Below are 24,581 nucleotides of genomic sequence, written 5' to 3' on the forward strand. Positions count from 1 at the left end.
CTTCTTGTTATCTAAATCTACGTTTGTGTCTGTCTGATTCATTAGAGCATAGTTTTCCAACCCATTATCTACAAATTCATTGTTTTGGACTTTTTGGACCTCAGTCCATTTATCCGTTGGACTAGGATTTCAAATCTGGTCCTTACAAATATAATTTATTAAACCCATAAAAGAAAGGGAACCAAAAAAAAAAAAAAAAAAGACCAAAACATACGAGATTCATGTTTTCAAGTGATATATATAAAAGGAAGAGAAAAAAAAGTCCAAAACATATCAAATTCTACAACTTCATCTATCATTTTTTTTATATGATTTATTAAACCCAAAAAAAAAAAGAAAAAAAAATCTAAAACATATCAGATTCACGTTTTCAAGTAGTAATAGAATAGAGATAAAGAAAAGAAAAATAAAAAATCCCCAAAACATATCAAATTTCACATCTTCATCTATATTTTATTTTACTTTTTATATGTGCAATCTTCATGCCCTTATGCATGTAAGGCATTAATATCGTTTAAGTGGAATAAAATTTAAAATTAAAAAAATAAAAAGAAAAGAAAAATCATGAATAGTCCATGACTCCATGGCTTGGAACACTTAGAGTTTACGGCTTGGAAACCCCTTAAATAATAGTATAAAATATAGAAAAATAAAAATGTGCTTGTTTTTTACAAAAAAAAAGAAAAAAAAAGAAAAAGAAAAAAAAAAAAAAAAAAACAGCTTGGAAGCCCCTCAAATAGAATAGATATAAATGATTACATTAGATTAGGGGTGTCAATTCGGGTTAACGTGTCCGGTTCGTGTCGTGTTGAGGTAGGGATATTCGACTAAATGGCTTAACCCTAACTCGACCCATTTAATAATCGTTTCATGATCCTTTAACCCTAACCCGACCTGTAATAAGGCAAGTTGACCTGTCCCAACCCATTTGACACGCTTAATAAACGAGTCGTGTTAGGTTGACATGAATGTAACACAACCCATTTCAACCTACATAATATTAATTATAACATCCATTTAGAAATAATTTTTTTTACATCTCTAAAAGCAATGCATACACTTCAAGTCTTCAACCCACATTCAAAATAATATAGTTCAACAAAAATATAACATTCATCTAGAAATAAACTCCTTACACTCCAAAAGAAGTGCATATACTTCAACCCAAATTCAAAATAACAAAGTTTAACAAAAATAAAATAACATAGTTCAACAAAATATATAATATCCTTGGAATTCGCCAAATGCTAAGTATCAATATTGAAATAATTTGAGCAAACAGTAGACTAATCTTGACTATGACCACGATTATCATCCATAGATTCTTTGTTGATGTCTAAATTCATAACATCTTCCACAAGCTTATCCAATTTCATTTGTGCAAGTTTTATGCAAAAAAAAAAAAAAAAATATTAGTAGTTCTAGGGTCTATAAAGTTTCAATTTCCAATTATATCATTTGTAAATTTTTGTAATTACTCACTTTTCTTTTTAAATTTAAAATATATGTTGGATATAAAAGGTATTTGACAAATCTAAAATAAAATAAATATTTATTTGTTATACGAGTTAAACGGGTTGTGTTAAGTGAGTCATTTTAGGTTGACACAAATAAATTGGCTTGTCAAACATGTCTATTGCGGGTTACGCAAGTTGACTCACTTATGACACATTTTTTATCGTGTCGCTTTCGAGTTGACCCGTTTATGACCCAAACCCATTAAGGCCTAACCCTAACCCGAAAAAACCTGTGTCGGGTTCGTGTCGTGTTCGCGGGTTGGGTCAAATATTGACACCCCTACATTAGATAAACCAATTAGAATCTTTTTTCAATTATTTAAGAATTTTCTACTTATCTATACTATTTTTTAAGGGGCTTCCCCTATTTGGATTGAACATTTTGTTAGTTCAAAAATATCCCTACATCCCTAACACTCATAAGTTTAAGTAGAGACAAAACTAAAGGATAGTCAAATCAAAATACATGTCTAACTTGCATTAAAACATTACCTATAAAATATGAACAGTCTCTATCTATACTACTATTTAAGGAGCTTCCCTTATTTGGATTGAACATTTTGTTTGTTAAAAAATTTCCCAACATTCCTAAATTTAAGTAGAGACAAAATTAAAAGATAGTCAAGTAAAAATATAGGGTTTGGCTTACCTCCAATACTTTTTTAACTGAAATTTCCTTTTATTTTAATGAGAAACTACCACATCACCCGCTAACTAAATAAAATGTGGAGATTAAAACCCACTACTACTTGCTATTGTTATTTAAAATAAAATGAGATATCCAGTTAAAAAAAGTACTTAAGATAAGCCAAATAAAAAAAAACATATCTAACTTGTACTAAAACACTGACTTCAAAATAGGAACATTTTCTATTCAAATATTTAAAATGCTCCAACTACTTAAACTCACGTTTTCAAAAAAAAAAAATTTCAATTTTTTTTTTTTTACCTTTAATAAGTCTTAACCATTTCACATAAAAAAAAAAAAAAAGGCTTAACAATATATATATATATTTTTTATTGCGATTTCCTTACTCGTAATCTCACGCTATTTCTAAATTTTTTATGAAATAAAAACTTGCTCTCAAGTTAATTTTTTATGGGTAAAATAATTTGTTTGTATATAAATATCATCACATCCTTATATATTTTGTGATTGAAAAATACAACAACCCCTAATTATGATGAATGAAAATTATTAATTAAAAAATAAAAAAAAAGCCTCTAAACACTCACGTGAGCACATGCACATGCTTAAAGGTTAGTATTAATTAACATTATGATTTTAATTTTGTCCTCAACTATTAATTTTAATCATGCTCTTCCACCAGTGATTATTATTCTCAATTGGATTTTTAAAATAAAAATTCAATATAAAAAGTTCTCATATCTTATTATTGATTTTTTATTTGTTTAACGAGTAAAAAAAAAAAAAAAAAAGATCTTGGACCGAGCTCTAAAATCTAAATCAAGAACCCACGAGTCCAGTAGTCCAGTCTAATCCCTCCCGCCCCGATCAATAACCAAATTAACCAATACAATTTGCAGAGAGAGAGAGAGAGAGAGAGAGAGAGAGAGATGGGAGAAGAGGTAGAATCCGTGGGGCATCGAGTATCGGCTGCAGCTCCTTTAACCTTCACGATTGTCATCACCTTTCAGCTCCTTTCCGGGTGGCTCGAACGCTTAAAGAAGAAGGTCAGAATCTATACAATTTTCAATTATTCTCATGTGACATCGCATTGCATGTTGCTTACGATTTACGATACTCGTTGATAGATTCCAATAGATTTTTCTTTTTTGAAATTTGCTGATTTTATTCACAATTCTGAAATGCATAGATCATGAGTTAGCTTGCAATTTGTTGGTTTCAAACAATGATACTATACATGGTTGAATTTAATTGTCAATAGGTTAAGATAACACTGATTATGCTGCCTTGTTCAATGCACCCCCACGTGGTTGAATTTAATTGGAGAACCTAAGATCATGCACACCTATAGAATTGTACCTAGGTTTTGCCTGGTTATAATGGTTCTATTGTCGAAAAGCAAGGGGGAACTGGGGAAGCCCTTTTACAAGGGCACACTAGCCATTTAGACTCGCCTCTGGCTAGTTAAACCTACGGGCAACTGATCCCACCCGCCAAAACCAGTTGCTTGGTGATCTAGGGGCATTCGCCCCTGATGAGCTAAGCAACACACAAAAAAGAAGAAGTCTAGAGTAAAAAAAAAAAAAAAAAAAAAGAGGAGGAGCAAGCAAAGTTCCCAATGTTCTTTGCCAATCAAACAAAAATCTAAGAAAAAATTAAATTAGTTATTGACACAGTTCAGATTCTCATAAAAACGCTGCCAAACTGTATTTATCCGTTGTACAGGAATCAAGTAATTATAGTGTGGATTTTTGGGATAAAGATCTTTTAAGGTTGTCAATTTATTTGATATTGTTAATAAATATTGGCAGTGATGCACATGAAGTTGATTTATACTTAAGTTGCCTGTTATTAAAATACTCTTTTTTGGTCATGTGGTTTCTTTGCAGAGAGGATCCACTAATGCTACAGTAATCCAGTTTCGTGGAGAGATAAAGCAACTCTTGAAAGAGGCGAGCTCCTTGTCACAGTGAGTGGTTCTAGAGGTTTATGAAAAGTCTTTCTCCAACCTCATCGTCGAAATCCATCATATCACAGTTTGTTGTCAATGCCACGGGCATTTAGAATTGAGTTGTTCTGATGTTTATAGCTTCTTGTTTGATATGATTAGCTTCTGTTTAGTTTCATGTTTTTTTGGAAAAACTTGAGCATATATTCTTTCCTTTTGGGTTATATTGGTTTCAAATTGACAGTTTCAATGAGTGTGTATTAAATATGAATACAATATGATTTGCTTCTTTGTTAATTGCAGGCCATCCACATTTGCACAAGCTGCGAAACTTAGGAGGTTAGCAGCTGCCAAGGAGAAGGAACTTGCAAACTGTGAGGCTATTTGCAACTCCACTCATCTGCTTTATATTTACTCATTTAGAGACGTGTCAACATTTTTAAAATTATCTTGAATCTAATTTCTTGAATGATAAATTGGGCTTTTCGGGTATTGTGAAGACCTATTTGACCAATCAATGATTAATAATAATTTGTCTACAATTGTGGAACTTAGCACGATATTAGTTTTCAGGATGGTTAGGTTCTAGAAGCTGTATTGTTGATCCATATAGACTATTCAAGGGTGAAGTTGATTGGCAAAGAGAATAGAGATTAATTGTTGGAATGAACTAGGTCATTTATTTTTAGGTGCTGGATAAACAATTTAAATGAAGTATAAGAGTTGAAGAGCTGGCTTGAATTGATGTCATTTGTGCTGTTGCAGTTCAAAGTAGAGAAAAGAAAGCAAAGTCTTTTATTTAGAAGAATCCACGTCTTTTGGACTTCACTTTTTGTCTATTTTGTTCTAAAGATCTCTGATGAAGAAAGCCTTGACTCTGGTACTATCATCACAAGGAATACTAGTTATGCATGTGCACTTAATGGCATTAGAGAATGTGACTTTCATGGCCCTGCCACTTTGAGCACTTTGTTCGTCACAATGTGTTAACTATCTTAAAAATATTGTATACAATGTTTATTTATTTTGATGTGGCTGACATTTGGCTCAAGAGCTCAAGACAGTAAGCTCATCATATGTGGCCTACATCCCAGTTCAAGTCTGAATATATTTGGCCTTGTCATGGTCCTATGACTACGAGTGTGAGACAGCCTTTAGATCAAGTTATAAATTTAGTAGAATATACTTTCATGTGGGATATTTTAAGGATTATGTGTATCTAGTGAGTGGTTAATTGCTTAAAATAAAAGCTTAAAGTATTTTCATGGCATAAATTGATTTATAACTGGTATGAATTTTAGTCAACATCTGCTTTTATTATTTTTGGTGGTTGTCTGCTTTGGTTTGCAGGGATGAGAGATTTTGTTAGAAAATAAATAAGGAACAAACCATCTTCTCTTCTCTTTCCTTTGGACCTGAAATGGACATGCTAGTTGTTATGGCCATTGCTTGGTGTTTAATGATTATGCAGTTCATTATCTTGGGGACTCTGCCTACTAGATTTCTTTAGATTTATTATACAAACTGTTTATCTTTTAATACACTTATGTAATGTAAAGTGTAAATCCTAATGCAACTGGCTGCCCAGCCTTCCCCCATCATGTGAACCATAAAATAAACAAACATATAAAATATAGGGCAAAACTTAAATACAATACCTTAGGTACTCCTAAAATGCAGCCACCTGTCTAGTTAAATAACTCACCTAACAGTGTTAAAACAGTCTCTTTCTCTGTTTCTTTCTTTTTATTTTATTTTATTTTTGTTTGCCATGGATGTGTTAGATAACCAGCGAGAAAACCCCTGAATCCCAACCTCTTTGGCTTCTTGCACTCTCTCAGATTTCTAAATTGTTGAAGAAATTAAGATTTCAAAAGGACGATGGGAAAATCATTCTTCCGCGGTCCCATGAGTCCTTCCACAGTTCCACCCAAGCCAGCCTCAAATAACTTCAGCAATTTTAATGCTTGGACCCACCATGTTCCACATCCAAAGCCCAGCAGAACCCTTCCTAGATTCATCTTCATGAACAACATTGGGCATCATAGGAAATTTCTGCCATTTTCTTGATGAAGGGTCCAAAGCATGCCACAAAAGTTTATCCTATTCAACCTTCGTCAATAGATATAGCCACTCTTCTGTTGTTCCAAGCTCCTTTCTTAATTTAAATAGTTCAGGACTCATAACAGTTGCCACCCACATCCATGGCACCAACTGCACATTGAAGTAGCAAATTCCAGGAAGTCTGGCAGTAATCTGGGTCGATAACGCATCAGGAAGATTTGGAATCAGCTTGTACTATCAATTTCACGAACCGAATCAAGCAGAATAGTAGGCCCCTTCATCCTTCTGAAATCTCGATTTCTTAAAAAAGTTAGAAGTCTGAGAGAGTGTGAGGAGCTAGAATGGGTTTTGGGGTCTTCTTGTAGGTTTTCTAACAGAGGAAACAGGAAAAAAAAAATGGGAAAAAGAAAGAAATGGAGAAGGAGACAGTGTCAACACCTTTGAGGTGAGTTATTTAATTGGATAGGTGGCTAAATTATAAAAGGGGTACCTAAGGTACTGTATCTAAGTTTTACCCTTAAAAATGACCCTAAGTATCCTTGTGCTGTGTTCGTGGAGGATTTGGTGCTTTATTTGTTTATTCCTTTTAAAATTATTAATTCCTGTTGTTTTCTTTCCCATCTTTCATGTATTCAAAGTTAGAAATTATGTGGCTTCTGTTAATTTGTTTTTCTATATAAAATGAAGCTTCTAACACTTCTTTTTGATTTGCAGATCAAGAATCACATAGCAAGGAAATGAAAATGTCATATGATTTGTATCTGAAAGTTCTGTTTCTTTTCAAGGTGCCTCTGGAATACTTTGAGATTTTGACAAGTTAACTTGCTTCCTTGTTGAGCCCCAAAGATTGTATTGATTTGGTTGTTCATGTAGGTTTTGACATATTTTGTGCTCATTTGCTGGTTTTGGAGGGTTCCTGTTGCCACCATATCTCAGCGACTTGTGCAACCCTTTGGTAATGCTTCTTGCCATTGGTCAATTTGCTATGTTTGCTTACACCCCTGCAATTTTACTCTAGGGACTTGTGGTTTGATTGATCAGCTTATGATGCTTCTGCAAACTAACCTGATAATAGACTAAGTAGGAAAACAACAGGTGGTAGGGTCAGAAGCAGGTTTTAGGTACAAACCCCCCCCCCCCCCCCCCCCCAAAAAAAAAAAAAAAAGAAAGAAAGAAGAAGACGACATTTGAGGTCTTCTTTGGTATAGATTTGGCCTCACCAAGTCAGTACTTATTGGGCTAACAAAATTATGCTGTACTTTCTAAATATCCAACGTGCCCAAGTAAAAGATTCCTGTCTGCCATATTCATTAAGGAAAAAATGCAAACTAATTGAGAATATTCTTGGTGTGCTGCCTCATATTGAAAGATTTCCCTTTTTTTTTTTTTTTTTTGGCAGGGAAATTGCTATCTTGGAGGACAGGAGGCACTTTAAACAACCATGTTATGGTAAATAGCCTTTAAGTTTTCTACTTTTATTATTTTCATATATCCTGTATGAGAGAAACCCTTTGTGAAGAATGGAAAAATTGTTTGGCTAGTTCCCCGTTGAGGATGGCTGGGCTGAGTCTCATGTCCTATACCTGCTGTTCTGTATTTTAAATTGCTGACAAACTTTCAGAAAGTTAATGGGGAGATTTATTGATCAAGATAAGAACATTTAGTGCAACCTGATGACTGTACTTATCAAAAAATATATATTATCATGATGACTGTTGACAGATATACAGGGATGAACGCCTCTTAGTGCTTCAAATTGTGTAATTCCTGGAGCAATGTGATCTCCAGATTCTACACTCATAAGATTTAAGAACCCTCTTCTTTGAATCTGGTGCTGATTGTTATCTTATTCTTTTAATGGGGAAAAAGGATATCAGGAATTCTTTTACCTCTGGAAATTTACAATATTCAGAACTAACCTATTTTAAGAATTTAATATTCTTTTGCATGTATGATGTATATAAATTAAATGTTTGACAAGGTTCTCAGCTCATTAGATCATCGTACATAGAAGTGTAGGGCCATGAGTGCAATTGTTTAACTCAGTTAAATTTGTATAATGCGCTAACTGAAAGTTGAAAAATGGTGTGTGTGTGTGTGTGTGTTAGAGGGAGAGAGAGAGAGAGAGCCATTTTCTTAAAGCATGTATTGTGATGCATACAGGTTTCTGAATTTTACTTCTAAGTTCTTAACTGGTCTCCTAATGTGTAACTGCAGGTTGGGATAATACCCTGGTTAATATTATCTACCAGGGTGAGCAAATTTGTTTGTCGACTCCTCAAGTAGAAAAAAGATTATGGTGCTTATTAACTTCTCATCAGAAAATGTGTGATTTCTGTTTTCTGAATTTCAAGGAAGAAAAAAACTTTTGCAATCAATTCCTGTAACAATCTACATTATTTTGTTTTTATTTATTTGGCCTGCATGTAAGTTTAGATAATGGAGTACAACAACAACAACAACAACAAGCCTTAGTCTGAAGTTTTTGGTTAGAAAATTTGCCTATTTTAAAACACATTTCTTATATTAGTAAAAGAAATTCGAAGTACCAGATTTTGATGTGCTCTTGGCGTGACAGATTTTTGTTCTAGAAATATTAGCATTTCTATAGTTTGCTACGTTGTTTACAAAGACCATACATGCTCATTCCTGACTCTGGCAAGTATTGAGCTCTTCAAAGTTCAGACAACACTCTTGACTTTAACACGCGCACTAGCTTTGCTCAAAATATAAGCATAAAAAAATGAAAAAACATTCTCAAATATGTAAGTGTTTTCTTCAGTTTTCTAGTACTTTTAAACATTCAATCAGAAATTACATTGGTTATCGAAAAGTAGGAATGAGCATATGTATCGTATTGCCTTTGGTTTCCACTTTCCACATCATAGCTGCTTCCGTTTAATAGTCCATGTAAAAGTCGTACCAGTTCAGTTTTGCTTCTAAACTAGTTTCTAGTTTGTACAACCGAGTGTACATCAAAAAAAAAAAAAAAGTTTCTAGTTTGTACAAAATATGAGCTTGTAAAGAATAACCAGATAGGCCATAGCCAAAAGTGCAATACAACCGAGTGTACATCTGCTACAAAATTGGTGGTGTTTCAAAACAAGGGCCTAGGCATTGTTATTGAAAATTCGAAGAGGACGATAGACTATGAAAGACAGGGTGACCCATTACAAGAAGCACATCATTTGCTTCCAATGGGCCTATGTGATGTTTCATTACTCACATATCTTGTAGTATATAATATATATGAGTGTCATTGAGTGATGAGCTTTTTCAACAGCTATGCAATGCAATTGTGATAAACTTTGCTGCCATTTCTATATTCCTATATTGACATTTGATAACGTAAAATATACATATTATTAATTTGTGGTTTCATCAAATTTTAAAAAATTATTGTTCACTTTTTGAAATCTTCTTGTAGTTAAAAAGTCTCTTAACGTGAATGTTGCCTCTCCCACAAAAAATCAAAAGCCATTTTATTTTTGCTAAAAAATATCATAACTATTTGTTTATTTGATATATCTTAATTTCATTCCTATTCATTGATTAAAGCTACTTCTTCTAAAGCATCCTATATGTTAATAGTTTAGATTTTTAAGACTGGAACTTTTACATCGAAATTTATATAATACGAAATGCTTATGAGCATGTAAATATTAGTATAAGCTTTAAGGCCTAAATGTTTCATATTTTTAATGACATTTTAAACACTTACAAATTAAATCCTATAGTTTTATTGGACAATAAGTATAAATTGCAAATTGAGATGAATGATACATTTTGACCTTTTTTTTTCTTTAACTTTATTTATTTGTTTTCTGAAATATAAGCCAGTAAAGGGTGTAATGGGTGAGGTTCTCTAAGCACACTCAATCATATTTTTTCTCATTTATTTTCTATCCTCTCTATTCTACCTCCAACTAAACATACCCTAAATTGAGAAAACTCATCCTTATAGCACAAGGATATAACTGTAATTACACACAAGCTCAGTTAGTAAAGAGTAAAGAGCAATCTTAAAAATAAATAAATAAAGAACAGTGGTTTCTCAAAAAAAAAAAATAAAAATAAAATAATAATAATAAAGAGCAATAAATTGCAAATTTCCAAACTCCCCAAATCCGAAAGAGCATAAACCCGCAAACGAAGAAAAACCCTTTCTTTCAAAAACTCAAAAGCCAAGCCGCTGCCCTGTATCTACTCCTTCAGATTCGCTTCAGTTTCACCTTCACAAAATGGTAGGAGGAGGAGGAGGAGAGTTCGAAGTTGGAGAAGTCCCATTCAATCCTGACGGATGGGGCCCTCCCGATTCTTCCAATCTCAACCTAAATCTCCCTGTCAACGTCCCCTTCGCCCCTTTCTCCCGCTCCGATAAGCTTGGCCGTATCGCTGACTGGACCCGCACCAACTACAACAACCAGAACCAGAACCGCAACAAGAACCCTTCCGATTCCGTCTTCGACTTCTCCAACGACGACTCCTTCCCTTCCTCCGGCGCCGCCGATGACGACTCCTCCTTCCGTCTCGTCGACGGCAAGCCTCCACCTAAGCCCAAGTTCGGCCCCAAGTGGAGGTTCCAGCAACAGCGCCAGCTCCCTCAACGCCGCGACGAGGAAGTCGAAGCCAAAAAGCGCGAGGCAGAGAAGGAACGCGCTCGCCGCGACCGTCACTACAATAATAACCGCTCCAACGCCAACAACATGATGCGCCGAGAGCCTTTGAAATCCTCCGTCGATATCCAACCCGAATGGAACATGCTCGATCAGATCCCCTTCTCCACCTTCTCCAAGCTCTCCTTCTCCGTCCCCGAACCCGAGGACCTCCTCCTCTGCGGCGCACTCGAGTTCTACGATCGATCCTTTGATCGCATCACTCCCAAGAACGAGCGCCGCCTTGAGCGCTTCAAAAACCGCAATTTCTTCAAGGTTACCACCACTGATGACCCTGTCATCCGCCGCCTCGCCAGCGAGGACAAAGCCACCGTCTTCGCCACCGACACGATCCTCTCCACCCTCATGTGTGCGCCCAGGTCGGTTTACTCGTGGGACATTGTGGTCCAGAGGGTCGGGAACAAGTTGTTCTTCGATAAGCGTGATGGCTCTCAGCTCGATTTGCTTTCTGTTCACGAGACCTCTCAGGAGCCCTTGCCTGAGGCTAAGGACGATATCAATTCCTCCTATTCCCTCGGCGTGGAGGCTGCTTACATCAACCAGAATTTCTCCCAGCAGGTTCTCATTAGGGATGGGAAAAAGGTCGCATTCGAAGAGCCTAACCCCTTCGCCAGCGAAGGAGAAGAGGTTGCCTCTGTGGCATATCGCTATAGGCGCTGGAAGCTCGATAACGACATGTACTTGGTGGCTCGGTGTGAGGTACAGAGTGTTGTTGAGATTAACAATCAGAGGTCCTTCTTAACTCTGAATGCACTCAACGAATTCGACTCCAAATACTCGGGTGTTGATTGGAGGCAGAAGCTCGAGACTCAGAGAGGTGCTGTGTTGGCCACTGAGCTAAAGAACAATGCCAATAAGATGGCCAAATGGACGGCTCAGGCTTTGCTAGCTAGTGCCGATATGATGAAACTGGGGTATGTCTCTAGGGTTCATCCTCGTGATCATTTTAACCATGTGATATTGGCAGTTGTCGGGTACAAGCCAAGGGAGTTTGCTTCACAGATTAATTTGAATACTTCGAATATGTGGGGGATTGTGAAGTCCATTGTGGACTTGTGTATGAAGTTGAACGAGGGGAAGTATGTGCTTGTCAAGGACCCAGCCAAACCACAAGTTAGGATCTATGAGGTGCCTGCGGATGCATTCGAGAATGATTACGTGGAGGAGCCACTGCCGGAGGATGAGCAGGTTCAGCCACCCACGGAGGATGCTGAGAGTGCAGAGCCAAATGCTGCTACAAATGATGTGGAGGAGAAGGAGGTGGTTGCACAAGCTTGAAGGGTAATGGTTCTTGATCTTACATAACTTAAATGAGAATTAGACTTAGTCTTTCCTTTTGTTTTCTTGGATATGAGAATTAGAATTTGACTAACTTATTATTTTACCTAAAAGAATATTTAGGTAACGAACAAATTCACACACGCTCTAATGTTAGTATTAGTAAATTCTTGATCAGTCATGCAATATAATGATATTGTGCCGTGTGTGTTCAAAACATACACGATTTATCTTTCACTTTTTTAGAAAGTCCCAAATTATGCCACCAGACATGAACCAAACTTCTGTTGGAGTTGTTTTATTTACTGCCTGAATTTCTCTGAGTTTTATGTGATCATTGCTCAATCATGAACCAACATACCATCCCTTTTAACTGGCATGCCTTCATTGCCGGGCTTCAATGGCTTTATACCATCCTATAGTAGGCTCTGCTTTGAAAGTTGAAACTGGTGATATTTAGGAAAATTTAGTGAGATAGTCATTATTATGTTGTGATGGTACAAGTTTACAAGTTGAGTTAAAAAATTTATGTTTTATTAATGGAGTAGCGTGTGATATTGTAAAAGATATAGGTAGTGTTTCTAAGAAGATTCTTATGGCTCTTTATAATGTGTACTGGATAATGGATAGGTGATGGATTTTTTACTCGCTGTTGTGAACTTTTTGCTGTGTGTTTGTTTAACCATTTATGTATGTATGTGTATATCTATATTCTAACCTTCTATGGTCATTTCTCTCATGGACTGTGATTGCCTCTGACAGTTTGTGAGGCTCTTTGTGCTTATATTTTACAAAACATCTTTGTATATTCTCGTTTTTTTTTTTTTTTTTTTTTTTTTTTTGGAAGATTGGAGAAAAAGAAGTAATAAAAAAAAGACGTGTCAATTAGGGGAGTAACAGAGAGCATGACTTTAGATAGGATAGAACGGAGAAAAAGAATACCTGTGACTAACCCAATCTAATTTGTTGAGGATCCATGGTTGAATTTTGGAACTAAGGCTTTGTCATTGTTGTTGTTGTGGAAGATTGATTGACACCCTGTCCAAGTGAAAAATTTTCCTTTGTTCTCTGTTGAAGTCTGTATTTTCTTATGTAGTTTAAGTAAGAAGTAGGGAAATGTTGTGTTTTAAACTGTAATTGTAGAATTGAATTTTATGGATGAAAATGGGGGCAAGGAGGTCAACAAGACATTTTATACCTCTCGATAGAATGATGTGCTGTGTACACATTTCTTTGCAACAAATGACTCTAGGACGCATAAAGCTACTGCAACCATAGTTGGGCTTGAGTTATTAAACTAGAAGTAGAATAAGTTAATCTTTATTGGTGAAAAGTCATGGAGATGTGTTGGTTGCTACATTTTGTTGGAATTGATCTGAAAAATGTAATAAGTGTCTCTATATATTGCAACAGTGACCTGGAAGGTCTGATTTTGGCTTATGAATTGAATATTTTCTGGGCATAAAAAGAAAGTGTCTTGTCTTTCTTTCAGTGCATTTTATTGATGTCTTGCAAGTGCGAAACACGTTTTTTTCTTAAACCATGACAATAAATGGATGAAACGGTTGTGGAATAGTGTGGTGCTACAATGACTTTGGTATTGGCGGAGTTGCTCAGAAATCAGAATACATCTTTTGGTGTTGAGGCAGTATATTCACCTTCCTGAGTGGTCATTTTGTTGATGTGATTTATTCCCCCCTTTTTCTGTTGTACCTCTTTTTTGCTCAAGGAAGCTTATTGATTGGTGCATTGGAATATTTAATAAGTACAACCCCCAAGTTTAGGGGAGGGAAAGGTGGTTTCATGTTCAGGGCTTCTTATTTTTCTTGAATCCAGGAAAGGATTCTTTTTTTTTTTTATTTTTAAAGAAAATGCTGAAAGCCCACTTCATTTTTATTAATTGACTGTATTCAAACTGAGGATTGTTAAACACCTTCCACTTGGTTTTGAATGTTGTTTTCCATAGCCCATAGCATTTTTATTAATTGGCTGTGTTCAAACTGAGGATTTTTAAACGTACCTTCTTCAACTTGTTTTTTGAATGTTGTTTTTCGTGATCACTGCATCATTTAGTAATTTTCTTTTTGGATAATTGTCTGGCAGAATTTTCAAAATTATCTTAAGAATTTATAAACTAGCTATATTTTGTGGTCAATTTGCTATGTTTGCTTACACCCCTGCTATTTTACTCTATAGACTTGTGGTTTGATTGATCAGCTTATGATGCTTCTGCAAACTAACCTGATTATAGACTAAGTAGGCAAATGATAGGTAGTAGGAGCAGAAGCAGGTCTTAGGTACCTTCCCAACCAATAAAAAAAAAGAAGACATTTGAGGTCTTCTTTGGTATATATATGGCCTCACCAAGTCAATACTTACTGGGCTAACAAAATTATGCTGTACTTTCTAATATCCAATGGTGCCCAAGTAAAAGATTCCTGTCTCTGCCTCAGGATATTCATCAAGGAAAAAATGCGAACTAATTGAGAATATTCCTGGCCTGCTTCCGCATATTGAAAAATTTTCTCTCTTTTTTTTTGGCAGGGAAGTTGCTATCTTGGAGGGCAGGAGCACTTTAAACAACAATGTTATGGTAAACAGCCTTTAACTTGTTTTCTATTTTTGTTATTTTCATATATCCTGTATGAGAGAAACCCTTTGTGAAGAATGGAAAAATTGTTAGGCTAGTTCCCCCTTGAGGATGGCTGGGCTGAGCCTCACTTCCTATACCTGCTGTTCTGTATTTTAAATTGCTGACAAACTTTCAGAAAGATAATGAGGAAATTTATTGATCAAGATAAGAACATTTAGTGCAACCCGATATTTAAGGGGGTGGCGGTGGGGGTGGGGGAAGCAATGTAGTTGGTGTTATCATGATTACTGTTGACAGATATACAGGGATGAATACCTCTTTGCGCTTGAAATTATGTACTTCCTGGAGCAATGTGATGTCCAGATTCTACACATAAGATTTAAGAACCCTCTTCTTTAAATCTGGTGCTGACTGTTATCATATTCTTTTAATGGGGAAAAAGTAAATCAGGAATTCTTTTTACCTCTGGAAATTTACAATTTTCAGAACTATCCTATATTAAGAATTTAAGATTCTTTTGCATGTATGGTGTATATAAATTAAATGTTTGACAAGTTTCTCAGCTCATTAGATCGTCCTACATAGAAGTGTATGGCCATGAGTGCAATTGTGTCACTCAGTTAAATTTGTATAATACGCATCCTGAAAGTTGAAAAATGGTGTGTGTGTGTTAGAGAGAGAGAGAGAGAGAGAGAGAGAGCCATTTTCTTAAAGCATGTATTGTGATGCATACAGGTTTCTCAATGTTACTTCTAAGTTCTTAACTGATCTCTTAATGTGTAACTGCAGGTTGGGATAATACCTTGGTTAATATTATCTTCTAGGGTGAGCAATTTGTTTGTCGACTCCTCAAGTAGAAAAAAGATCATGGTGCTTATTCTCTTCTCATCCGAAAATGTGTGATTTCTGTTTTCTGAATTTCAAGGAAGAAAAACACTTTTGCAATCAATTCCTGTAACAATCTACATTATTTTGTTTTTATTTATTTGGCCTGCATGTAAGTTTAGATTATGGAGTGGTACAACAAGAAGCCTTAGTCCGAAGATTTTGGTTAGAAAAATTAGCCTCTTGTAAAACGCATTTCTCATATTAGTAAAAGATATTCAAGTACCAAATTTTGATGTGCTCTTGGAGTGACAGATATTTGTTCACGAAATATTAGCATTTTTATGGTTTTTTTTTTTTTTGGTAAATATCATTTTTATGGTTTGCTACGTTGTTTACAAAGACCATGTATGCTCATTCCTGACGCGTGTTGAGCTCTTCAGACAACACTCTTGATTTTAACGCGCCCACTAGCTTTGTGCAAAACACAAGCATAATAAATGAAAAAGAGATGTCAAAAACGTTCTCAAGCTATTGAGAACGAAAGCCAATTGTAAGTGCTTGGTTCAGTTTTCTAGTACTTATAAACATTCAATCAGAAACTGCATTGGTTAACGGAAGGTTGGAATGAGCATGTGCAGTAGCTTCCATATGATAGTCCATGTAAAAGTCGTACCAGTGCAGTTTTGGTTGTAAACTAGGGACTTGGTTTAGGTCCAGTGCACTAATGGTGATACATGTCCAAAAGTAGACACATGTTAGTAAAGTAGAATCACTAACAAGAAGCAAATCAATTTGCAAAATATGAGCTTGTAAAGAATGACCAGATAGGCCACAGCCAAGAGTGTATTCAGGGGGCTATGTTGATTAAATGAAGATGTTGGTGAAGCATTGGAGAAGAGGCCGAGTGGTGGTTCAATACTAGGGCCTAGGCATTGTTTTTGAAAATTCCAAGAGGACGATAAAGGATAATCTATAAAAGACATCGAGAACCATTACAAGCACATCATTTGCTTCCAATGGGCCTCTGTGATGTTTCATCACTCATAAATCTTGTAGTATATTGTTGATATTTATTGATACTGTGTTACACTTAACAGATAAACAATCAAACAATTATTCCTATAAAAAAAAAAAAAAAAAAATCAAGTGAGCAATCTTTTTCATACAGCTATGCACGGCAATTGTGATAAACTTTGCTGCCTTTTCTATATTCCTTTATTGAAATTCGAAAACTGAAATATACATTTTATTAAATTGTGGTCTCATCTTCTTCTATCTTTTAATTAAAGAAAAAAAAAATTGTGGTCTCATTAAATTTTAAAAAATTATTGTTGACTTTATATAATCTCGAAGGACTAACTTCTTCTTGTAGTTTGAATGGATCATCAAGAATCGCATTCATATCCCACTACCCTTTTTAGTTTAAAGTCTCTTATTAGCATGAATATTGCCTCTCCCACAACTAGACAAAAACCATTTTATTTTTGCTAAAAAAATATCATAATTATTTGTTAGTTTGATATATCTTATTTTTATTCCTATTCATCATTCATTAATGTTATTTCTTCTAGAGCTTCCTCTACGTTAATAGTTTAGATTTTTAAGACTTGAACTTTTACATCAAAATTTAAATAATACAAAATGCTTATGAGCTCGTGAATATTATAAACTTTAAGACCTAAATGTTTCATATTTTTAATGACATTTTTTTTTTTTTGTGATAATGACATTTTAATTGTAATAGATTAAACAATATAATTTTAAAACTTTAAAATTAAATCTTATAGTTTTATTGGTCACAAAAGTATAAAGTGCAAATTGAGATGAATGATGCATTTTGATTTTTGATTTTTTAAAAACGTTATTTATTTATTTTGTTTTCTGAAATATAACCCAGGGAGTCGGTAAGCTTCGGATTTTCCAAAACCACCCTCCAAAATGGGGAACCCAACACGCTCACTCAAAAGGATATTACCGTAATTACACATAAGCTCAATTAATAATGACTAATAAATTCAATATCCCAAACCCCCAAATCAGAAAGAGAATAAAAACGCAAACGAAGAAGGAAAAAAATAATCAGAATTCAGAAAATCCTTTTCTTTCAAAGTTTCAACGCTCTGAAATTTTTAACCCTAGGCTAGTTAGGGTTTCTTCACCCCCGACAACGACGTCGTTCTGTTCGGCTTATACTCGCTAATTCTCTTTCAAAGATTCAATCTTTTCTCTCTTCGGAGAATCGAAGCAGCTTCCTAGGACTCCGAATTTTCTCGTAGCCATGTACGGACCAAGAGGGTAAGTTTCTTTTCCTGCATACTTTAATTTCTGTTTGTTTCTCGCGATTTCCTTCTTGTAGTTTTGCCATGACGTAGATAGATAGGGTTTGGTTTCAATTGTTTTTAGGGCTTTTGATGCTTCTTCATTGCTTTTTCCTCATGCTATATATGTATATATGTATTTGTGTGTATAAGAACTTTGAATTTGAGTTTGTTTGGCTCGGTATAAATGAGAGAAGTGTATGTTGTGTGGTTCTTGATTGTTTGCTGTTGTTTCAATAAAAAAAGATTGATTTTTAGTAGAGAAATTTGTGGGTTACATGTAAAAAAGGACATTCAATCAGCGAAAGCAGTGTAAATTTCAATCTGTTTTGATAACAACTTGCTGATTAGTCTGTCAAGGATTGGGATCCATAGCTGATCCCAAACTTTTGGGGCTAAGGTTTGGTGGTGGTGGTGGTTGGATTTCTGTTATTATTTTTGGGAAAAATACATAAAAGAAAAAAAAAAAACCATTTGGTTTTCCCATAAAACACGAAACCCCCTTAAGGTGTTGAGTGTGACACTTAACCCCTTTGTGGTAGTGTGTTTTATGTGTAAACCGTTAATTGTGTTACACATAACCCCTTTGAGATTTTTAAGTGTGACACAAAACTCCCATGATATTGTTTTATGTGAAAATGTAACTCTAAATTTTCACATAAAACAAAACTACAGGGGGGGCCTTGGGAGGGTTAAGTGTGACACAATGAACGGTTTACACACAAAACAATACCATAGAGGGGCTAAGTGTTATGCTTAAAACTTTTGGGTGGTTTCATATTTTATGGAGAAACAACAGAGTTTTGTGTACTTAATTTTTTTTTATTGAGTTAGTGGCACTAAGGGAGGATTAGGATCTTCTTATAAATTTTGGTAATGTCATGTTTCCCCCTCTTATTTTCCATGGTGTTGGATGTTAAAATGCCCTATTATCGAATTATAATTATTGGAGCTGATTAGGCATTAGCTTAGAAGATGAACTTATTTTTTTTTTAACTTATCTGGTTAACTTATAATAACATTTTTGTTTCATATATAATTCTTGTCAACATGTTGGATTCCATATGTTATGCAGTCTTGATATGCAATTTGATGTTTTGTTGCTTATGTAAAGTTATGTTTGATGTGTGTTTGGGGTTCATATGTTGGCTGTTTTTAAGAGGGCTAGTAAATATGGTCATTTTATTAAGGATGAAAATTTTAGTGTTAAAGATTTAGGTGTCAGGGAATCGTGGGTTGGGTTTGGTTTTATTAACAGGTTGAGTGGGGGATTTTTTTTTTTGGGTATTTATAATTGAAGGGCAATGTTGGGAAGCGGGGGGGTTTCGGACGGGTACGAGGTCGGCTCAAAGAGACAAAGAATGATGGAATCCAATCCCTACTTCGCAGTGAGCAGCGGCCCAAGTGGCTTTCAACCTTATGGCTATGCTGGTGGCTTTCAGCCCCCTCCTTTTCCAGTAGTTCGTCTCAGGGGGCTTCCCTTCAACTGCACTGATATTGACATTTTCAAGTTCTTTGCTGGACTGGACATTGTGGATGTTTTGCTGGTTAACAAGAGCGGACGGTTCTCAGGAGAAGCCTTTGTTGTCTTTGCGGGATCCATGCAGGTTGAGTTTGCTTTACAGAGAGATCGGCAGAGCATGGGAAGGAGGTATGTGGAAGTTTTCAGATGCAAGAGACAGGATTATTACAATGCTGTTGCTGGAGAGGTAAACTATGAAGGAATCTATGATAATGATTACCATGGAAGCCCTCCTCCGGCCCGATCAAAGAGGTTCAATGATAAGGACCAACTGGAATACACTGAAATATTGAAGATGCGTGGTCTCCCTTTCTCTGTGAAAAAAACTGAAATTGTTGAATTTTTCCGGGATTTTAAGCTGATAGAAGAAAGAGTACATATTGCATGTCGCCCAGATGGGAAAGCGACCGGCGAGGCATATGTAGAGTTTGTGACTGTAGATGAGGCTAAGAGAGCGATGTGCAAGGACAAGATGACAATTGGGTCTAGGTATGTGGAGCTGTTTCCTTCCACACCAGATGAAGCAAGACGGGCTGAGTCCAGATCAAGGCAGTGATCATCAGGAACTATGGCCAGCGGACTTTAATGCGACTTGGATTTATTTTTGGTGTTCCAATGATATGTGCATGTTCTTTTCAATTCCTAGGTGTATTTTGGTGCTAAAACTTTACATTTAAAAAAAAAGGTTATGCAGAGTGCGTAGAACATTGATCGACTTATCTGGTATCTTTTTTACTTTTGAAATCGAATTTACGTTTATTAGCAGATATTCCAGTGTTCAGTCCACTGATATGGTTTATTGGGTTGGATTCAATTGTTCAGGTCGGGTTACCTATAAAAAAGATCAGGTTGTGTATGCTTTGATTAATTGATCAGGCTCAACCCAATTTAAGCCCAGCACACATCATACATGTACATGTACAATTATACATGCATAAAATAAAAGTAACAACCTCGTATAAGAGCATGGGTGGTACCATGTAGGGCACTCTTTGAGTACACTTCCATCTTTTAAATCCTTCTCAAAAAAAAAAAAAAAAAAAAAAAAAACTTCCATCTTTTAATTAATGACATGTGCAACTCTTCTTTAAAAGGGGAATAGGTACCATTTATTGAACTTCTCACCTAAGCAAAAGTAATGGTGTGTTTGCCTGGCATGATTTGGGTACATGTATTTGGATTAATGTGAATAAAATTGAAATACTTTGTTTGGATGGTTTGCAAAAGGTCAAGCAAGGATTTGGATTCAACAAATCCACCAGCAATTCTAAACCTTCTAAACCCATAGAAGTTTAGAAATCCAAAAGATATACTTCAATATTTGTAGATTTGGAATTAAGGCATTTTAAAGCCATTAATTTAAACTCAAATTTAAATTCAAATTCAAGTATTCAAATGCAACCTCAATGCAAACATTCCTTATAAGCAAATGCATCATTTAAAGTTTAATATATAATTAAAAAAATCTTAAAATAAATAATGGTATTAGGCACTATAAATAACTTGTCTATGTGTGTAAATATCAAGTATATAAACTATCATATATATTGGTATGTGTGATTCCAAGTTCCCAACTAATAATTTTGTTTTACATATTTTATTTCAAGCTGGAATAGTAAGGTTTTACCATGTGGCATATTTCTTGAGGAGAAAATAGAATATTTTTTTATTTAGCCTTTCATATTATTAAAACTTTTAAACATTTGTATATTTTTAGTATTCTTTTCATTCAGTAAAAAAATAATATTATTTTTCTTTATGACAAAATATTAAATTACTCTCATATGTTTAATGAGGCACGTGCATTCATTTATATAAGGTTTATATTAAAAAAAATTGATTCGTAATATAACATTCTTGCTTAAATTTAGTTGCATAAGATTGTTGTATACCTAGTTCTTGCTTTAAAATAAATTTCTTATTCACCAAAAAATTGAAATAAAATACAAAAAATATTTAATTATACACAACCAAAAATATGAAAAATAATCAAGCAATTATAAGGTTAACCAAGTGAAAAAAAAAAAAAAAAAAAATATATATATATATATATATATATGTAGTTGCACGATTTTCCTGGTCCAAATCCTACTGATCAGGTCTTGGCCCAAGGCGCAACACACAATAAATCTTTGTAGAGGATGGGTCAAAGAACTTAGCCTCAGTGAACTTGGTCGGTCTGATGCATGGACAATGTTATTGTAGAAACAAAAACACAAGAATGGATATCCAGTAGAAGATTCTATTTCCTGGGTACAGATAATACATTTTTCGTCCCTCTCTTTGAGGGACTCCACTACATTATATAGGTCTCTCATTCTTATCTGAGCCTTACACTTGTTGATCATCTAAGCCCCCACTTGAGCACCTGTCCTATCAGACACCCTTATCACTCCCTTGTGAGTTGCAGTGGTCAAGGTAGCACTGTTCAGGGGTCTTTTCCTCATTAATGCGGCCAAGAGAGTGGTTGTGACACATTTAATGTGGTGGTGGCAGCTTTCCATGAGATATTTTGGGTTTTATTCTTTTTTATATGCTTGGAGGATGAACTGCAATGGTTGGGGCGAGCTCTTGATCCGGACTTCGTAATGTCCGAGGAGGAGTTACTCCTCGGACAGGTTGCTTTTACCGCAATTGGGCTTAAATAATGTTTGGGCTATGACTTCTCCTCGGACAGGATTCTTCTCGGACGGGCCCGTAGTTTAATTAGCCCATTATTTTGGGCCGGGCCCCACAATAGCCCCTCAAAACTCCGGTTTTTATCTCATTCCGAGGAGAAAAGCGGGGTTTTGACGTTAGTGAGGGTGGAAGTAAGGAGGGTTTGGGGCGCGCGTGCGGGCAGTTACTTTGGACGCGCTACAATTTACGAGACGCGGCTATTTACTCCCGGAAGCTTTATGTCCTCTTTATCCAACGGTGAGGCGTGGATCGGACGGCCATCATTTTTTCTCGAATTTTTAGGCGGGAGCGATCTTTTCTCTCTCCTCCCGGCTATATAAGACGTCAGAGAGGTTCAGTTTTCTTTTTATCGGCATCTCATAAACTCCAGAGGATTCCAGAGAACTCCATCGAACTCCAGAGATCTACGAATACTTGCGTCCGTTAAGCCTCCATAGCCGTTTTTCGTGGAGCGTCTCCTCCAAGAGAGATTTCCAGGCATCCTATTGAGCGTTTTGTGAAGGTATCAGTAAATTTCGTTCATTTCGCTGTTTCAATTCCCTCCTCGGATTTTACTTTTCTCCTCGGTCTTTATTTTCATTCCTCCAGTTCAGCTCAGATGGGTAGATTCAAAAAACTAGTAAATACTCCGGCCGCTATGGAGGCCTTTAGGGCAAAATACCACATTCCCCCGGGGGTGGGGCTGCAGTTCTGTCCTCTTGAAGGAGTATTGACAGATAGAGGCGAGGGAGAAGTTGTTATCCCCATGATTGCTTTTATAGAGGGAGGGATGACACTTCCCATGCGTAGGATTACAAGGGAATACCTGTACAACCATAGGTTGACGCCGCATCAGTGTGCCCCAAACATGTTCAAGATACTAGGCTGTGTAGACGTCCTAGACGAGCGGATGAATCTAGGCCTTACCTGGCACGATGTGGTTCATCTGTACGAGTGTCACCACATCGAGAAAGGAGGGTATTATCTTAAATCCCGATCCGAGGTCGTTAGGTTGATCTCTTGTCTCCCAGTATCCAATAAGACCGTGAAGAAGGATTTCCTTATTGCTTCAGGGGAGTGGAGCGATGGTATTCATTGTCCAACTCGGGCAGGAGTCCCAGGTGCGGCGTCTTTAGGGCCAATCCTTTTCGGGAAAGGGTTTAGTATTGGGGGGTTATTTTTCTCGCTTTCTTTACAATTGGAAAATTTCGTGAACTAATCCTACTCCTCTTGGATGTTTGCAGATAAAGTTCATGTCGCTCCTCGGCTAAGCCTTGTGAACATGCCGGCGTTGAACTACCTTCTAAGGTCGGAAATTTACGCTACTGAGGACGGACAGTTACGTGCAGCTCATCTGGTTCTGGGCTATCAACCTCTAAGCCGCTCTTTCCAAGCTATCGGTCACGCCATAAGAGCTGGCAGTTCGAGGTTGGCTAGGATTGACGTGTCTAAGCCCGGGTTCCTAACTCGACGTGATCTTCCCCCAGTCGTGCTACCTGGCGTTCGAGATCCCTTGCTAGCAGAGCAACTACCTCCGCCAGACGACCCTGACGTCGCTGTTCCGGTTGAAGGGGAAACCGAATCATCTCGTCTTTCCCTTGAGGAAGAGATAGACGAGTTTTATTTCGAGGAGGAGGTTCAGCAAGCCCCCTTGATTGAGCTTTCGGATCCTGAAGGAGAGCAGGATTGGCACTCCGCAGCTGGCGCTCCCTTAATCATAGCCTACTCGGACGACCCTTCGGACGAAGAGATAGACCCCATGGCCGGTAAGGGAAAAACTTTACGGGAGTTGATGGCCTCCCGAGGGAAAGGTCAATCATCAAAAGGTCAGTCATCAAGGGGACCAACTCAGTCACAGGCCCAGACCCTTCCTCCTGTGGTCCCTCAGGTTCCCTCGAACCTCGGCCTCAATGTTAATCCGGACTTGAAGAGGAAAAGGCCGGTTGACGCTCCTGAGGAAGGTGAGATGGTTGCCCAGCCGACCAAGCAGCAAAAAACCACCCGGGCGCCGAGGAGCAGAAGGGGTGACTCCGTGGAAAGCCGGGATGAGGAGAACCGTGCTGAGGTGCGCGCTACCCCGCGTACATGGAGCCCCAAGCTGGAGCTAGATGGGGTTGCTATCCCCTACAATGCGTCGATCCGAGATTATAACCGGGGCCGAGCAGGGTACGTAGCTGATGCCTTGGAGCAACCCCTACTCCTTCCTCGAGATATGGAGGCCTACAGGCGGTTTTTTCAGCCCGAGATTTTCCTATCCCTCAAAAGGGATCTCGCCATGGTAAGTGACTCTTTTACTATTTTATTAAATTAATTTATTTAACCCTGTTGAATTCTAAACCAATCTTGTTTTGTTCGCAGATTACTCAGCAGGTATTTGTGGCTGAGGAGTTTTGTCGTGATAATCGCAGTCGGGCTGAGGCTGAGACCCAGTCTCGGACGGAGATGGAGAAAGCCTTGGGGTCCCTCAAGCACGATCACCTTGAACTCACGGAGAAGTTCAAGGAGTCGGAGAAACGGCGCAAGAGTGTAG

General features: G+C 36.7%; 3 protein-coding genes across 7 annotated transcripts; all 3 read left to right on the forward strand.

Moving 5' to 3' along the window:
* Nucleotides 1-3,002: 3,002 nt before the first annotated feature.
* Nucleotides 3,003-8,740, forward strand: LOC126690436 (protein GET1). Of its 4 annotated transcripts, none has more exons than XM_050385585.1 (7): nt 3,003-3,207; nt 4,054-4,135; nt 4,418-4,488; nt 6,893-6,963; nt 7,052-7,133; nt 7,578-7,627; nt 8,396-8,740. In XM_050385585.1, exons 1-7 carry the CDS (start codon nt 3,096-3,098, stop codon nt 8,462-8,464), a joined length of 537 nt encoding a protein of 178 aa, XP_050241542.1. In that variant the 5' UTR covers nt 3,003-3,095; the 3' UTR covers nt 8,465-8,740. The 4 variants fall into 4 exon arrangements, with proteins under 4 accessions (XP_050241542.1, XP_050241540.1, XP_050241543.1 ...); XM_050385583.1 differs by lacking the exon at nt 8,396-8,740 and adding an exon at nt 7,720-7,847 and having other exon boundaries at nt 3,005-3,212; nt 4,056-4,135; XM_050385586.1 differs by lacking the exon at nt 8,396-8,740 and adding an exon at nt 7,901-8,060 and having other exon boundaries at nt 3,006-3,212; nt 4,056-4,135.
* Nucleotides 8,741-10,291: 1,551 nt separating this feature from the next.
* Nucleotides 10,292-15,849, forward strand: LOC126690437 (eukaryotic translation initiation factor 3 subunit D-like). The gene is made up of 3 exons (XM_050385587.1): nt 10,292-12,135; nt 14,677-14,725; nt 15,515-15,849. Exon 1 carries the CDS (start codon nt 10,420-10,422, stop codon nt 12,130-12,132), a length of 1,713 nt encoding a protein of 570 aa, XP_050241544.1. The 5' UTR covers nt 10,292-10,419; the 3' UTR covers nt 12,133-12,135; nt 14,677-14,725; nt 15,515-15,849.
* Nucleotides 15,850-17,584: 1,735 nt separating this feature from the next.
* Nucleotides 17,585-20,160, forward strand: LOC126690438 (uncharacterized). 2 transcript variants are annotated; one of them, XM_050385588.1, is made up of 2 exons: nt 17,585-17,848; nt 19,172-20,160. In XM_050385588.1, the coding sequence occupies exons 1-2, from the start codon at nt 17,832-17,834 to the stop codon at nt 19,947-19,949; spliced, it is 795 nt and encodes a 264-aa protein (XP_050241545.1). In that variant the 5' UTR covers nt 17,585-17,831; the 3' UTR covers nt 19,950-20,160. The 2 variants fall into 2 exon arrangements, with proteins under 2 accessions (XP_050241545.1, XP_050241546.1); XM_050385589.1 differs by having other exon boundaries at nt 17,586-17,848; nt 19,261-20,160.
* Nucleotides 20,161-24,581: the final 4,421 nt, after the last annotated feature.

This window comes from Quercus robur, chromosome 6, assembly GCF_932294415.1.
Source record: "Quercus robur chromosome 6, dhQueRobu3.1, whole genome shotgun sequence".
NCBI lineage: Eukaryota > Viridiplantae > Streptophyta > Magnoliopsida > Fagales > Fagaceae > Quercus > Quercus robur.

What these genes read in the sequence shown, in the direction of transcription:
- LOC126690436 (XM_050385583.1), top strand. Translation starts at nt 3,096, where the DNA reads ATGGGAGAAGAGGTAGAATCCGTGGGGCATCGAGTATCGGCTGCAGCT. An exon ending in TCGAACGCTTAAAGAAGAAG is followed by an intron (nt 3,213 to 4,055) that starts GTCAGAATCTAT and finishes GTTTCTTTGCAG; the next exon opens with AGAGGATCCACTAATGCTAC. An exon ending in GAGGCGAGCTCCTTGTCACA is followed by an intron (nt 4,136 to 4,417) that starts GTGAGTGGTTCT and finishes TGTTAATTGCAG; the next exon opens with GCCATCCACATTTGCACAAG.
- LOC126690437 (XM_050385587.1), top strand. Translation starts at nt 10,420, where the DNA reads ATGGTAGGAGGAGGAGGAGGAGAGTTCGAAGTTGGAGAAGTCCCATTC.